Source organism: Phalangium opilio, unplaced genomic scaffold (genome assembly GCF_054372755.1).
Source record: "Phalangium opilio isolate 3A_F unplaced genomic scaffold, DU_Popi_V2 ptg000013l_1, whole genome shotgun sequence".
In the NCBI taxonomy this organism is placed as follows: Eukaryota; Metazoa; Arthropoda; class Arachnida; order Opiliones; family Phalangiidae; genus Phalangium; species Phalangium opilio.
Genome location: NW_028324148.1, coordinates 9341701 through 9355488, shown reverse-complemented (window position 1 = coordinate 9355488; position 13788 = coordinate 9341701). Strand labels below are relative to the sequence as shown.

General features: G+C 35.1%; 1 protein-coding gene and 1 long non-coding RNA gene across 2 annotated transcripts; both read right to left on the bottom strand.

Moving 5' to 3' along the window:
• Window positions 1-3334: 3334 nt before the first annotated feature.
• Window positions 3335-7079, bottom strand: LOC149708857 (uncharacterized). Its single transcript, XM_089863089.1, has 9 exons — window positions 6999-7079; window positions 6722-6923; window positions 6437-6528; window positions 6275-6362; window positions 6047-6199; window positions 5789-5912; window positions 5508-5725; window positions 4700-4998; window positions 3335-4639 (listed from the first exon to the last, which is right to left on the bottom strand). Exons 2-9 carry the CDS (start codon window positions 6758-6760, stop codon window positions 4411-4413), a joined length of 1242 nt encoding a protein of 413 aa, XP_089719215.1. The 5' UTR covers window positions 6761-6923; window positions 6999-7079; the 3' UTR covers window positions 3335-4410.
• Window positions 7080-7165: 86 nt separating this feature from the next.
• Window positions 7166-7938, bottom strand: LOC149708856 (uncharacterized). The gene is made up of 3 exons (XR_016380035.1): window positions 7675-7938; window positions 7343-7564; window positions 7166-7276 (listed from the first exon to the last, which is right to left on the bottom strand). It is a non-coding gene; the product is annotated as an uncharacterized LOC149708856 (long non-coding RNA).
• Between the last annotated feature and the right edge of the window lie 5850 nt (window positions 7939-13788).

The window sequence follows — 13788 nt, the reverse complement described above, 5'->3', positions numbered from 1 at the left end:
AGTCATATTTTAAAAATAGGATTAAAATAGAGTCATATTTTAAAAATAGGAATAAAATAGAGTCATATTTTAAAAATAGGAATAAAATAGAGTCATATTTTAAAAATAGGAATAAAATTGTTCACATTTTAAAAATAGGAATATTATTGTTTTAATGTGGCGCTATATTATTACTAGTTTTAAAATAATCTGAATCAGTTTTGTTTAACTTACGTAATAAAAATTAATGTTCTGTTTTAACATTCCTGTTTTTAAAATGAGATAAAGAAACTTAGGCATTCGGCGAATTAAAAGGTACCGAAAAAATTCTCGGGGGAGCGCGCTCAGGCGTGTATTAATAATGTTGGCGAGGCTTGACCGATGGGCGCGTGGTATATCGGTTAGAGATATTGAGTTTTGCTCGGCAGAACCATGGGTCGCAAGTTCGATTCACGTTTTATTTTAATTAAAGATGTTTCGGGACGAAATTCATCTTAAGATAATAAGGAAAAAGTTTGAAAATTATAACTTAAGTAAATTTATTGAATGATCGCGCTGTTAAAGAATTCGCAACGAGGGGATACTCACTCACTTCTATTATTGTGTTGCACTATTAGAATAATAATAGAAGTAAATAAATTAACGTTAGAATTACGGGTAATCGTTTCAGCATAGTTACGGCTATTCACGTAAATTTTCTTTACGCCTTTTAAGTTCGGTACGCTGTGGCTAATATTATGTCCATCCCTGGAAAATTTTTTGATAGTAATAATAGTAATTCGACAGTTGCCGTGCAAAAGTATTCTGTGCCCAGCCGGGCACATCTTGTTTCTATTGAATTCAACGACGGTCTACTTGCGTTGATATTGGTGAAATGATTCAGATTTTTGCAACGGTCAAGTCATTTTCTGTACATTGTAGGTATTGGATATCTTTATGAGGTTCTATTACCTTTTACCGAGCAATTTCATGACGCACGACGTCTCGCCACCAATATCAATATCAGGCTACAGGATTATCAGCACAATATCCCGTATCAATCAAGACTTGGCTTCAACCTCAATGAGCATTCTAGGATTGAAATCTACTGCTTTTACATTAATCGCTCTTGCAGTTGTATCCGTCACATCTCTTTTCATCTCCGCTTGCACCCGCGTGAAGAAGGACAGAATTTCTTTTCGCAATTTCTTTCAGATGATGTGGCTATTCTCCTCGAATCTTTTATTAAACTGTTAAGTATCTTAATTTTTGTCTCGTCACATACTTGCATGTGTGTTATGTTTTCTAAAACGTTTCCTCAACCGCTAGTTATAACACACATGCCTACAGAGGGTGTAGCGTCTTTCAATTTTGGCTACTATTGAGTGTTTAGTCCCGGTGTTAATTGGAGTGGAGTTGTTTGTTCTAGTTTTTTTTTCGATTCGGGAGAGCTAATTCGGCGGATTAGAGGGCTCTAAGTTGAATGTAGTTTGTAATATTTTTTTCGCGAAAAACGATAAGTTCTTGGTAACTAAACATTTCTGGTTAATTTTACTATAACTTTAAAAGTAATTGTTGCTAACTTCGCATGCTTAACTGGACTGATTGTGAAAATTTATACTTCTGGTAAAAGTTGAACTTGAGGCAGGGGCCGACAATGAATTTTGAAGGTAGAAAAGTGGATGGACACTAATATAGTCATCATTACTGTACATATCAGGTAATCTGTCCGTTTTGGGTCGAAGACTACCATCGAGGATTTTGGTTGGATCATGGATTCTGGCAACGTTTATTCTCATAAAATCATATCAAAGTTCAGTGAAAAGCGAAGCTTTGATTTCAAAAACAGATTATATCAACAATATTGAAGATTTAATCAGAAATCCTAATATTGTGCCGTTCATCTTCAATAATGGAAGGCTGAAGCGATTGGTTAATGTAAGTGCAGCTCAGCACCGGTCAATTAGCCCAACCTTAATAATACTTGATTTTTTCATTAAATCCAGAGGGCTGACTCCGGGTACGGTGAACTTCGAAGTAGAATGGCTTTAAATGGATACTATTTCAAGGATCTGAACGATAAAAACCTCGCTGACAAGTTACTGAACGGAGAGGGCATTATGTTTTTCAATATTAAATATATTGACCCTGTCATTATGGGATTCGCCTCGCAACTGCTTGAGAAAGAGAGGTTATTACATATAGGGGAAACAGAATTCGAAACATCAAGTGTGCATATGTTATTCAACAAGAAACTACCAACACATATCCTGGAAAATCTAAAATATATGTAAGACCATTTGCGTTTTTGGCAATAATTGTACCCATGTGTCGTCATGAAATCTCCTCCCTTTTTCTTTGTAAATCAGTACAAATGGAAAGACACGCTACAATAAAGATATGATTATTCTAGCCTTAATTCCCTTTAGTAATGATAATACAGCTTGAATTGTGATTACTTTGAGTGACTACAATAATTATGAGCCATGTGTAGAAGGAATTAAAATTGCCTCCTCACGTCAATCAAAATTTTAAATAATTAATTTTTAAGCTAGGCTTCTATTGTTGTTCTTAAAACTTTTATAAATCTCTTGCTTTTACTACCTTTAATTTTAAATCATTTAACACTGTTATGTCATAGCATCTGTAGATTTATTGAAACTCGACAAAACGAACCTAGACGGAAGGGCATTTTGTATGCATATCGAAAAGTACTTCATATGGAAAAAGACAATTATATCAATGGACCAAAAGCAACGAGTTTTGGATTTCTTTCTTCAGTTTTCTTGGTGTACCTTTATGGAGTAATATTCTCACTTATTGCATTGTTCGTTGAGTTTTTTAAAAACGCTTTGATACCATCTTAATTATCACAACGTAAGATTCATTAATATTCGTCATTTGGCCTACAAAGCCCATATGCTTATTAATGAATAATTTACATAGAGAACTTGCAGACAGTGCTGGTCCTACGATCGTCAGAAGTATTATTAACTAGTTGCTCTTAATTGATGATACGAAGTACTGTTTGTTATAACGAGTTTTTTTTTACTAAGTGGTGGTCGTCACATAATGCCAGGATTCTGCAGCACTCTTCAGGATGCAGTATTTTCGACTGTAACCAATAATATTAGTAAACCAGGATTGCCTTGTCGATGAAATTAAAACTAATGGGAAGGACTTGATCAACCTTAGATCGAATGGGATACCGAAAACTAAATCAGCACACTTTTTATTGCATAATGTTATCTAAAGTTGCTTTTCACTTGCATGAAGAAAAAAACTTCGAAAAATAAATAAAAAAGATATTTACTGTTTTATTAGCAACTATTGTAAACAAAACAATTTTGAGTTGAAATAGATTGTGCTGGATCTTTAAGAGGTCTCAAAAACAAAATAAGAAATGCAAACCAGGTACTATGACATACCTCGAAGGGTATTTTAAAATGCATGCTTCTATCCACATTTTTGACAAGTAACATAAGCCATTAGACACAGATCATTTTCGAAAAGAACATGAGGGTTTCTCAGAACCCAATAGTATTTGTTGATAAATCAAACGAGATCATATGTAGTATAACTGTATATTGTACTTTCGAAAATAAGCTCATTTTATAACCCAGCTAATGAATCTTAATGGTTTTATGTTTCAGAAGTGGTTTAGTTCAGTTTCTAAACGTTGGGTCCGCGAGCTCCTTACCATTAAAATAGGTGATTTTGCAAAGTGCAACTATTTCTTGAGACGTCACACAAAGTCCTACTACTGTAAAAAAATTGTTTATGGTCGGCCGTATTTCTAGAGGGTTATTTAAGGCTTACAAACGTGCTTAATAATTGCTTCATTTCTACAAGCTAAAAAAATTTCCGCTATGATGTGTCGAAAAAGGTTGGTGGAGAGATCAGGATACAAAAAACAATGCAATCCAAAACATGTTCAAATTGAACATTTGTACAAATATATAATTTAAGTTTGAATAAATTTTTCAAACCGAATGCTAAAATAGTGCCAAATCCTTCTAGAGGTCTAATATTTTCAAAAATATTATTTCATACTTCGCTTGCAATGATATTCAATGCAAAATGACGTTTCTTCCAGATAATTAACTAGAAAACGTTAAAACAGCTATTGACCTAGTTAACCTGCGGTTTGAAGATTAAATGGTTGCTTATTCGTCAACGAATTTGCGTTATCTAATTATTCGTAAAGAATTAAACGAACAAAACACGATTAAAGTTAATATATCATTCGGATTATCCGCAAAGAATCGCAGGTTTAATGATTAGTTGGTCAATATCGCCAAACCATAAGCCCGGAAAATCGATACTTTTGCGCAATTTCTACCGGATGAAATTGTTATTATTAAAGTAGAGAGTACTTCTCTGGACAATTTTGAAGTTAACTTATGAAATGCGGACATCGTCAGCTTTTCTTTCAAAGATACAGTAGATGTCTTAAGATCTACAAATGTTACGTTTCAATGTGTTCACGTATATTTCGAGAAAGAGAGCGATGAAGGCGGCCGAGAAACCCAGGATACAGACGCGAAAAATGGCCTTAAAAGCTTTCAAGTTGATTACGACGAAAGAATCCGGTGTTTCGACTGTCTGACAAGGATGCGATTTCACTTTGAGAGATGGGTTCAGGTCCTCGTAGCAACCACCCTCAGTCACCTGGCGCAATCTGAAAAAGGAGAAATTTAACTGTACCATAATTAGCGCGGAATTTTATGTAGAAACTTACCTTTTGTTGACTGTCTCAATCAGGGTTTGCGAAATATTTCTGCTGAAATACAGCGCCCTGTAGGCTGTCATTAATGGTTTGCTTAATCTCATTTTACAGTGTCCTGTCTTGACGTATCTTGCTTTGATTACATTCCACAGAAAGTTCCCAGAAAAGATGATGAACTTCTCTCGATTTTCGATTCGCTCATGAAAATTGGCATTTTTAAACAAGTCGCTTTTTTTCTGGTAACACGCGTGTGGATTCGCGTTAGCTCGCTTTGTTACTTCCGCAAATGCGGGGCTAGTCAATGCATTTTTCTAAAACGAAAATTAAAAATAACTCAATGTTATTTCCCCTTTCTTAAAATCCTCGAAGCGCATTGAAGGAGACATGTCTTCGCAAAAACTACTTTCCAATTGTAGCACAAGCAAATTCCTAGTTCCTGGCAATATCTAGCAGGCTAGCAGTGTACCCTACTACAAGGGTTCAGTTTACAGGTGACTATGATGCTTTACGTACCAAACCATATAAAAATATAGAGTTCGGTTTGACGTGTAGAGCATTGAAGTTAATTTCTTAGCTTAATCTTAAATATTGTTCGCCCTTATTACTAAACGCGACGCTAATGTTTCTTTCACAATCAATAATTTACAAAATAGTTGTAGCCGTGAATACTAACTCCCATAAATTGCCTGATTGAAGAGGATTGTGGAAAGGTGAAATTTTTCGTTTTCGATTATTTATTCGAGCCACTTCAGTTATAGGTTTCATACTCTAAGACACTGACCGTGTAATGTTCCTAAACTCCGTTGCTTTCTAAAATTACCCGAATAAAATTGTAGATTCCGTCGCTTTTCGTCAAAAAAGGATCTGCATCCGGAAAGTGAAATATATCGTCCATGTTGTCGAAGGGAAGGGCATGCGATTTGTTCGAAAACTGCGAAGTCATTTCCGAAGATACGAAGACCAATGCTAGGAAAGAAGCCAGACTCCATACGACAGAAAGAAACCGAGTGACTCCCTCGCACTTCAATCCTTGTGGACCTTAAGACAAGACACGAGGTTAAAATATTAAAACGGTCGAATACTTTCATTTAAAGGTTTTACTCGTTCCCAGAAGGCATTGCAACAAAAACATGGGAGGAAGCTCCGATTTCACTTTTCCGTATCTGGAGCTCAGTTTTCCCACCATGTAAATCAGTAGAGCCAGACCAAAGAGAACCACAACTACCTAGATAAATCAAAAAATAATTATGATTTTCGATACTTTTTAATATGGTAATAAAAAGGTACAATATTAAACTGCCTATCAGCTTTTACAACTTATTTTAGGATTTTATTTAGAAATTTTTAAAATTAATTTACCCATTTTTCAATAACAGAATAAATATCATTTTCGTTCGAGTGATTTGTTCCGAATATTATTTTCATTGTCACAGTCAAAAACGGGTGAGAACTAGGGAAGGCATTGAAACGATCCATGGACACCATCAATGGGTTTAGAGAAAAATCTCCTTCCTGTGTTAGGAAAGCGTTCATTGTATTACTATAGGAATAAGTTAGTGGCGTATTTTGCATTACACAACGACTGACATTTCTCTGTAGCATACCAAAAACCCCATTCCAAGAATTAGCAACTTTCACACCCCAAACGTGTTCGTTACTCGGAATGATAGTAACGCTGCCAAAATATTTTGAGGAATGTGGTTATTAAATTGAAAACAAAACGTGAAAATAGACTCCAAATAATATTACTTGATACGGTCAAGACGTTCTAGAACACGGAGGAATTTTGTCATATAGCCAACTATCTCTCCTTGGTTATTCAGAATGACATGCGGTGAATCCTGGTAACAAAGACTATATATCAAATTCATCCTCAATCACAGTGCATTTGGGGTAAAAGTAGATTATAAAAGTCTAACCAAAATCGACCAAATTAATTGAAAGATCATAAAATATCTTAATTGGCCAAAGCGAAAATTGCTTGGAGGGGGAGGTTGAGTGGCAAGAATTTGAAATTTAATGCTTGAAACTCACTTCAAGAATGACTGATGTGTAGTATTTTTTGACGTCCATTAAATAATACTCGTGTAGATCTGCTTTTAATTTATCAAAGTAGCCAGTGCAAACTCAACAGAGTATTAAGGTGCTTTATACACTCAGCTTATTGGGTTCGTACTAAGAATTTGGTAACGGCCCAATGTTTATTTCATTTGGGTTGCATTTTTCTTGAAGGGATCTATACTCGCGTAAAACACAAATAGAACTATTTACTAAGAAAAACCATCAGTGTTTTTGGACTTAATTGCCCAACCTTTGCATTAGAGCGTTACATTTCATACATTTGTGGCATGTGTGAATATTGTGGCGTGTCGAAAACCATTTTCCCAAAGTTCTAAAGAAGTTACAAATAATTAGTTTATAAAACTTTCTTTTCGGAACAAACCATTTTTTCCTTACTAAGTACAACAAACAAAACAAAGCGCGTTGTAAAATGTACCAATTTATACGTCCCCCGTGAGTTCATTCAAGAATTTGAGAATTCAAATTTTAGTTGTGATTTGAATGTGTTTTGAAAAATGAATTTATATCCTAAAAGAACTTTAAATTGTTTACTAACAACTTTTTTAAACCAAAACCTTTCGAGTAATAATTTACTGTGATGGGTGTGATAGAGGTCACAAAAATGATATAAACAATTCAAAGCAGGTACTGTGATCAGGCTTGGGAATATCTCAACGAACTATGAGAAACAGCTGGGATAAGCCTTCAGGCACAAATCATTTGTTGCAAAGAACATGAGGGTTTCTCAGAAGGCAAAGGGTATAAAACACGATGAGTTCTATATTAAACCATTGTTGAGAAATCCGACGAAATCATCTATAATTTAACCGTGTACTGTACTTTCGAAACTAAGTTCAATTTATCAGTTTTTAACACTTTCCCATTTCTTTCTTTGATTGGCTGAAAAATTAAATACATCAACTTACATGGTCTATTGAAGGTGTTTTAGATGTCTATTTAATTTCGAAAGAAACACTACCACGCCGAATCACCTCTAAGTGTGGGAAGGTTTTCTATACATGTAGGGTTGGTACCGGTAATTGTGAACGATTCTAAATTTGAACACTTTTTCTTTAAAATTTTGTAACAAACTTTTGGGCGGCTCAAATTCCTTTTAAAAGGGCTCAATTTGTAGATTGAATATCGAGGATTACGATAAAAATGGTTAGAATATTGTAGGAATACGTGGATGAAAGATATGGAGCAATATACGCACCAAGTCGGACTGATCAACTTAAGAATTGATGCCAATTTTAGGTGTTTCTTTGTTCTTTGTACAATACCATCCGGGAATAAGCTTTAGCTAGAGTTACAATAATCCCACGATAACAAACCTTTAACCATTAGATAGATCACGTTTTTTGATATACCCTAAAATTGATATTAAAACCTCTGGTTTCGTTTCGGAATTCGATTCAAAACTAGAGTTGGAAAAAACCAAGTAAAAATTGCAAATGTGAACACGACGTTTCAAGGTTAATTCGAATCCTTTTTAAGCTATTTTACTAAAAGATTAAACGTAACAGTGGTGTAAACAAGCTACTTTCGGATAATATTAACTTTAAAATACATCATTGACCCCAAAGAGACTCAAATTTCGCGCCTTTAGTAAAGTTTTCAATTTAGCCGTAAGAGGGCCGTAGCTACCACTAATTATTGGGCGGGATCGCGAGTCAGCTATTATGCTAGGAGCTGAATAAAATGTGACTTCTCAACAAATTATTGAGCATTTTGACTCAGGTATTGTTTTTAATTATATTATCCTATTATCACTTATCAAATCTGCTTAAACTTTAATCCAGGTGCATAAATTTAGGCCCTACGTATTGGTAGCTTTTTTCCAAGGGCCTTTTTTTATTCCTCCCTTTTGAATAGCATTGGTGTTCACATTTGGGTCCCGCGTTCACTATTTAGGGTCAGGGTGTTTACATTTACCAGCGATTGTTCACATTTGGGGTCCTGTAAGGGGTTTTGGAAATAGGATATATAAATTTAAAAGAGTTAAAAAAGTTGAAAACATAGCGATTTGTGTCTAAAGAATCATATTTCATGTCCTGAAAGTTTCAGGTGTCTAACGTTAGCGCCACGGAAGTTATTCAAAGATTTGTAAATAGTGTTCACAATTACCAGTACCAACCCTAGGCCTATATGTGTAGGAAAACTGGTTCTGGTGTAAAACTAAGGCAAGTCAGGGAAAAAAAGTGCGAAACTATTCATTTCTAGGACGACTTCAAAAATTATTCCACACTTGTACAAGATACATTTCACAACTCGAGTTTTATACTAAACTTCAAAACCGTCCTCGAGAAACGATTTTTGAACTACCAAAGTTGTCACTTTTAACAGTCCCGTTTGAGATTCCAATATACATGGCATCGCGTGCAAACGGTGCAATGCACTAAATAACTAAATGACTATCAGCGCATTACTCCGTTGGTTATTAAATAGCCACATGGAGTAAAAAGTAGGGTCTTGCGACAGAATTTATATCTTGGGTAAATAAGAAAAGGTATTTAAATGGTTCGTTTCGTCCAGGGGGTTTAATTAAAATAGACTGAAATAATACTATTGTCTACGGGTTAGCGTGCTACTGTTAATTGGAAAACGTTAGACTACTGTTTATTAAACTGCACTTGTCTGTCTCTTTTTAGGTGTTTGTGTCTGTTACCACGTTTGCAGTTCCCAAATCGGAGCAAACGTGTTCGGATTTCCGGACCACGTTTATAGTTCACATATATTGTGAAAATTCTATATCATTACGTTACATAGCTAACCGCCAATTCTTACATTCACTATAGTCAATCTCATTAACACTTAAACCTGCTAATATTAGCTTCCAACAAACACCACCACCTTGTACTGTTCATCAACACCAAACAGTTCTTTTTGGCTTCCAACAACACCACATAGACACCAATCTGCAATATTGGCTTCTACTCCATTATCATCGTCAAGTTTAATATACACGCGTCGCTCGGCTAGTTTTACGAAAAACGTCTAGCCTCAACTAATTGGTTCATACTCCCCGTTTTTTACCTTGTGCTGGTATTTGAAGAACTTACAAAACCGTAATATTTTCTTTTTCCAAAATGCTAAATGAAAATAATTAAATATGATTCGGCATTTCGGTTCTTTTATTAGTTTTGTAGCAATTAAGCTCTGTTTTATTTCGATATTCCAATAACATCTTTTGATTTTAATAATTCAAATGCGGGTTTTAGTTTTCACGATTTAATTTAGCTTTATTACATTTTTATATAAACTATAGCTACATTCAATTATATGTTATGTCTAATATCATTCCTTTACTTGATCGAATATTAAAGACACCCAAGGCCCGAGCAGAGACAACTTGGACTAAATTTTCCTTCGTTACGTGTCTTGTGTGAAGAGCTATTATTGTTTCAGAGCGAGCCGAAAGTTGATTACACATTAAAATGAACTGTTTTACGTCCTTCAAAAGAACGTAGAATCATGACCGATATGAGAACTCTTTGGATATACGTTTCATGCAGCACTGCAATAGCCTCCATTTATTGGTGCATGATCTCTTTTCGAGAGTTTAGCGATAATTAGCATTAATCTGGATGACTTCAGCCATTAAAAACGCATCTAGTTTTAGTTCTAGGTTTTCGGGGTTATTTAAACTGCGATGAGATTAGTCTAAAGTTTATTTTCAATTGTTTTAGCAGACAGCCTTAATAGAAGTGTCTTAACCCTGGAATTCAGGCTGTTGAAACCGTTTCCAATTGGTAATGAAAAGAGCTTCAAAACTAGTTGCCGTGTAAGTATGAACAACAATTTACAATATTCGTCAGGTGTAAGGAGAGGAAAGTGTTTACAGTCCAATCGAGTTTCCAATAGAAGTCTTAATAACGCTTGAAAAATTCATTATTTTAAATTATACACATGCTTATCTAAAAATAGCAACAGTTGCATATTCAGTTAAATAAATAGGTAGTTAGTTCTCGTCGCGACCGGGAGAGGTAATATTATGGTTTACCAACATGTTACTCGGTTTGTTTTGTTCCTGCATAACAAATGTCTTAAATGTGTAATATCTATCATGAAAAGTACGTGTACTTCGTTGAGTTTTCGGTTGTCGACTTCAATCTCTAGAGAAAAGAGTTGCGGCGAGATAGGGTACTCTCAGACGAGTATTTACGATTATCTAATCTATATTTTTCGTGATTTAGAAGCCATTTGCTGAAACTAAAACCATTTGAAGTCAATTAAGGTAAATTGTACATTATATATATGTAATTTAAACTTAAAAAGTCCATTCGATCAACTTCGTAATCTGTTTATTGCTGTTCCGGTTTAACAATTTTATTGGTAAGGAAGGATTTCAGACGAAAGCAATAAAGCTCAATTATTTTAAACTCTATGGTTAGTGAAAGCGGAAAGCAATTTGTCCATATGGTTAGGTCATACTTTTCCCAGACAAAATTGATTAAAGCCATACAGTATAATTTCTGCAAAAAGGATCTAATCAAAAATATAATTTTTCCAACCCTAGCTCTTTTACTCTCTTCGTCAGTCGTATCACTGGATAACTTTGGAAAATGTCGCAAACTAGTTCGGTGAATACTACCTCATTGAGGATGAGCATGCTCAATGTAAGTTCAAAACCAAAAAAGTTCTGATTGCAAATACATGAAATTTTTATAAACTAGCACGTGTACAGCATGGGATCAATTTTGAAGCTGAATTTAGCGTGTTGAAACTGGAAAGGGTCCCCCGGGGTTTAACTTAGAGTTCGGTATTTTCTATCCATTATCCACAAATTGGTGTATAACCGTGTAACCTTCCGTAATAGTTAAGGGACCTCCCGAGTTTCTACTCTAGGGGTGTAGGGTTTATATAGAGGACTAACATCCTGTGTTACCTTTGACCTTTCTCCAACCATAAAAGGGTCGACTGCTTATCATTATAGGTCAGTCTCTCTCTACTACGAAGATGTAGTGGGTCGCTCGAGCGTAGGCCTGCTTTGACCCTGATATTAGACTTCATCTTCATCAGTAATTATTATTTAATTTCTTTAGTTGTAATAAATACAAGTCGGTATTTAATTATTATTTAGTTAGTTTAGTAAAAGTATGAATGCACCTAAGGAGCGGGAGTAGTTTAATTTTAGTCTTAGCCAAGGCTTTTATGGCCACGTGGAGCGAGTTTAGAAATCTCGCAAGCGCAGTTACAACCGCTTATTTATAAACAAAGTTGTGGATATAATACGATTTAACGTGTAAGTTCTGTGGATAATTATCGCTTTGGTCCCATTGAACCGAATTCCCATTCGACAGAACGGCTTTTTTTTGCGGTGTCCCATTCGACCGAACGTAGCCAAAGGTGCGATTTTATTATAGTCCCATTGGACCGAAATTCTATTGAACTGGAAGAAGACATACTGTGTGGTTTTGCATTAAATATATTTTTAATTTCACAACTTATTATTGTTAAAATAAATGTGAGTTGAAAATGTATTACTGCACTTATTTTAACAGCGTTTTAATTACGGCGAACCTCACCTACCCTACCCTAGCCTAACCTAACCTAACCAAACGTAACCTAACCTAACCAAACGTAACCTAACCTAACCAAACGTAACCTAACCTAACCAAACGTAACCTAACCTAACCAAACGTAACCTAACCTAACCAAACGTAACCTAACCTAACCAAACCTAACCTAACCTAACCTAACCTAACCCAAACTTTTTTGGAGGTAAAAAGATTATTTATATGAGTATTAAAAGCCCGCCTCTTACCACGAACAATTTATTAGCAATAATAGAAATATTTTGGAAAAGATGTCAGATAATTAATTGGAGAATATTTTGGAAAAGGTGGCAGCTAATTAATAGGAGAATATTTTGGAAAAGGTGGCAGCTAATTAAAAGGAGAATATTTTGGAAAATGTGGCAGCTAATTAAAAGGAGAATATTTTGGAAAATGTGGCAGTAATTAGTAGGAGAATGTTTTGGAAAATGTGGCAGCTAATTAGTAGGAGAATGTTTTGGAAAAGGTTGCAGCTAAATAATGGGAGAATATTTTGGAAAAGGTGGCAGCTAATTAATAGGAGAATGTTTTGGAAAATGTGGCAGCTAATTAGTAGGAGAATGTTTTGGAAAAGGTTGCAGCTAATTAATAGGAGAATATTTTGGAAAAGGTGTCAGCTAATTAATAGGAAAATCTTTTCGAAAAGGTGGCAGCTAATTAAAGGGAGAATGTTTTGGAAAAGGTGGTAGCTATTTGAAGGGAGAATATTTTGGAAAAGGTGAAAGCTAATTAAAAGGAGCATATTTTGGAAAAGGTGTCAACGAATTATCGGAACCAAACCTAACCTAACCTAACCTAACCTAACCTTACCTTACCTAACCTTACCTAACCCTAACCTTACCCACCCGAAACCAAAATATTATAATTTTAATTTAAAACTTAAAGACATTGATGGAACTACCATTAAGACTGTACTTCATTTTAAGCGCAATTTGTTTACTAATTCTATATATCTCTTGCCTTGAAAGGAATGAAAGTGAGCGTTTTAATTAGTATCACGAAATATTTACTTTTAATATTATTAACATACCTTTCGGAGATTCGAACCAACAACCTATCGCTTCGCAGTCCAACATCGTATCCACTACACCACCGAATTGCTGACGGCTACAGTGTTTCAAGTTATATTGATGTATTTTTAGGGGCATATTCGGACGATAGGGATTTCGGTCCATCGGGAATATAGCCATTGGGCTGGAAATCTAAAACCATTGCGGGATTTTCGGTCGAATGGGATTTCGGTCCATTGGGAATTCGGTTGAAAGGAACGATACCTAATTATCGACTATGGATAATGGATAGATAATGCTGAGGTCTAGTTTAAATATTGGGAGATAAGTAAGAAAGATGCTGCGTTTGTCTGTCTTTTCTTAACACTCCGACAAAGTTTCGTTTGCAAAGCGTAATAAGTTACGTGGCCCGGGTTATATACAAAAAGGGTCAGAACACGTTTGCTCCGTAATGAAATCTGGGGTGTTACCA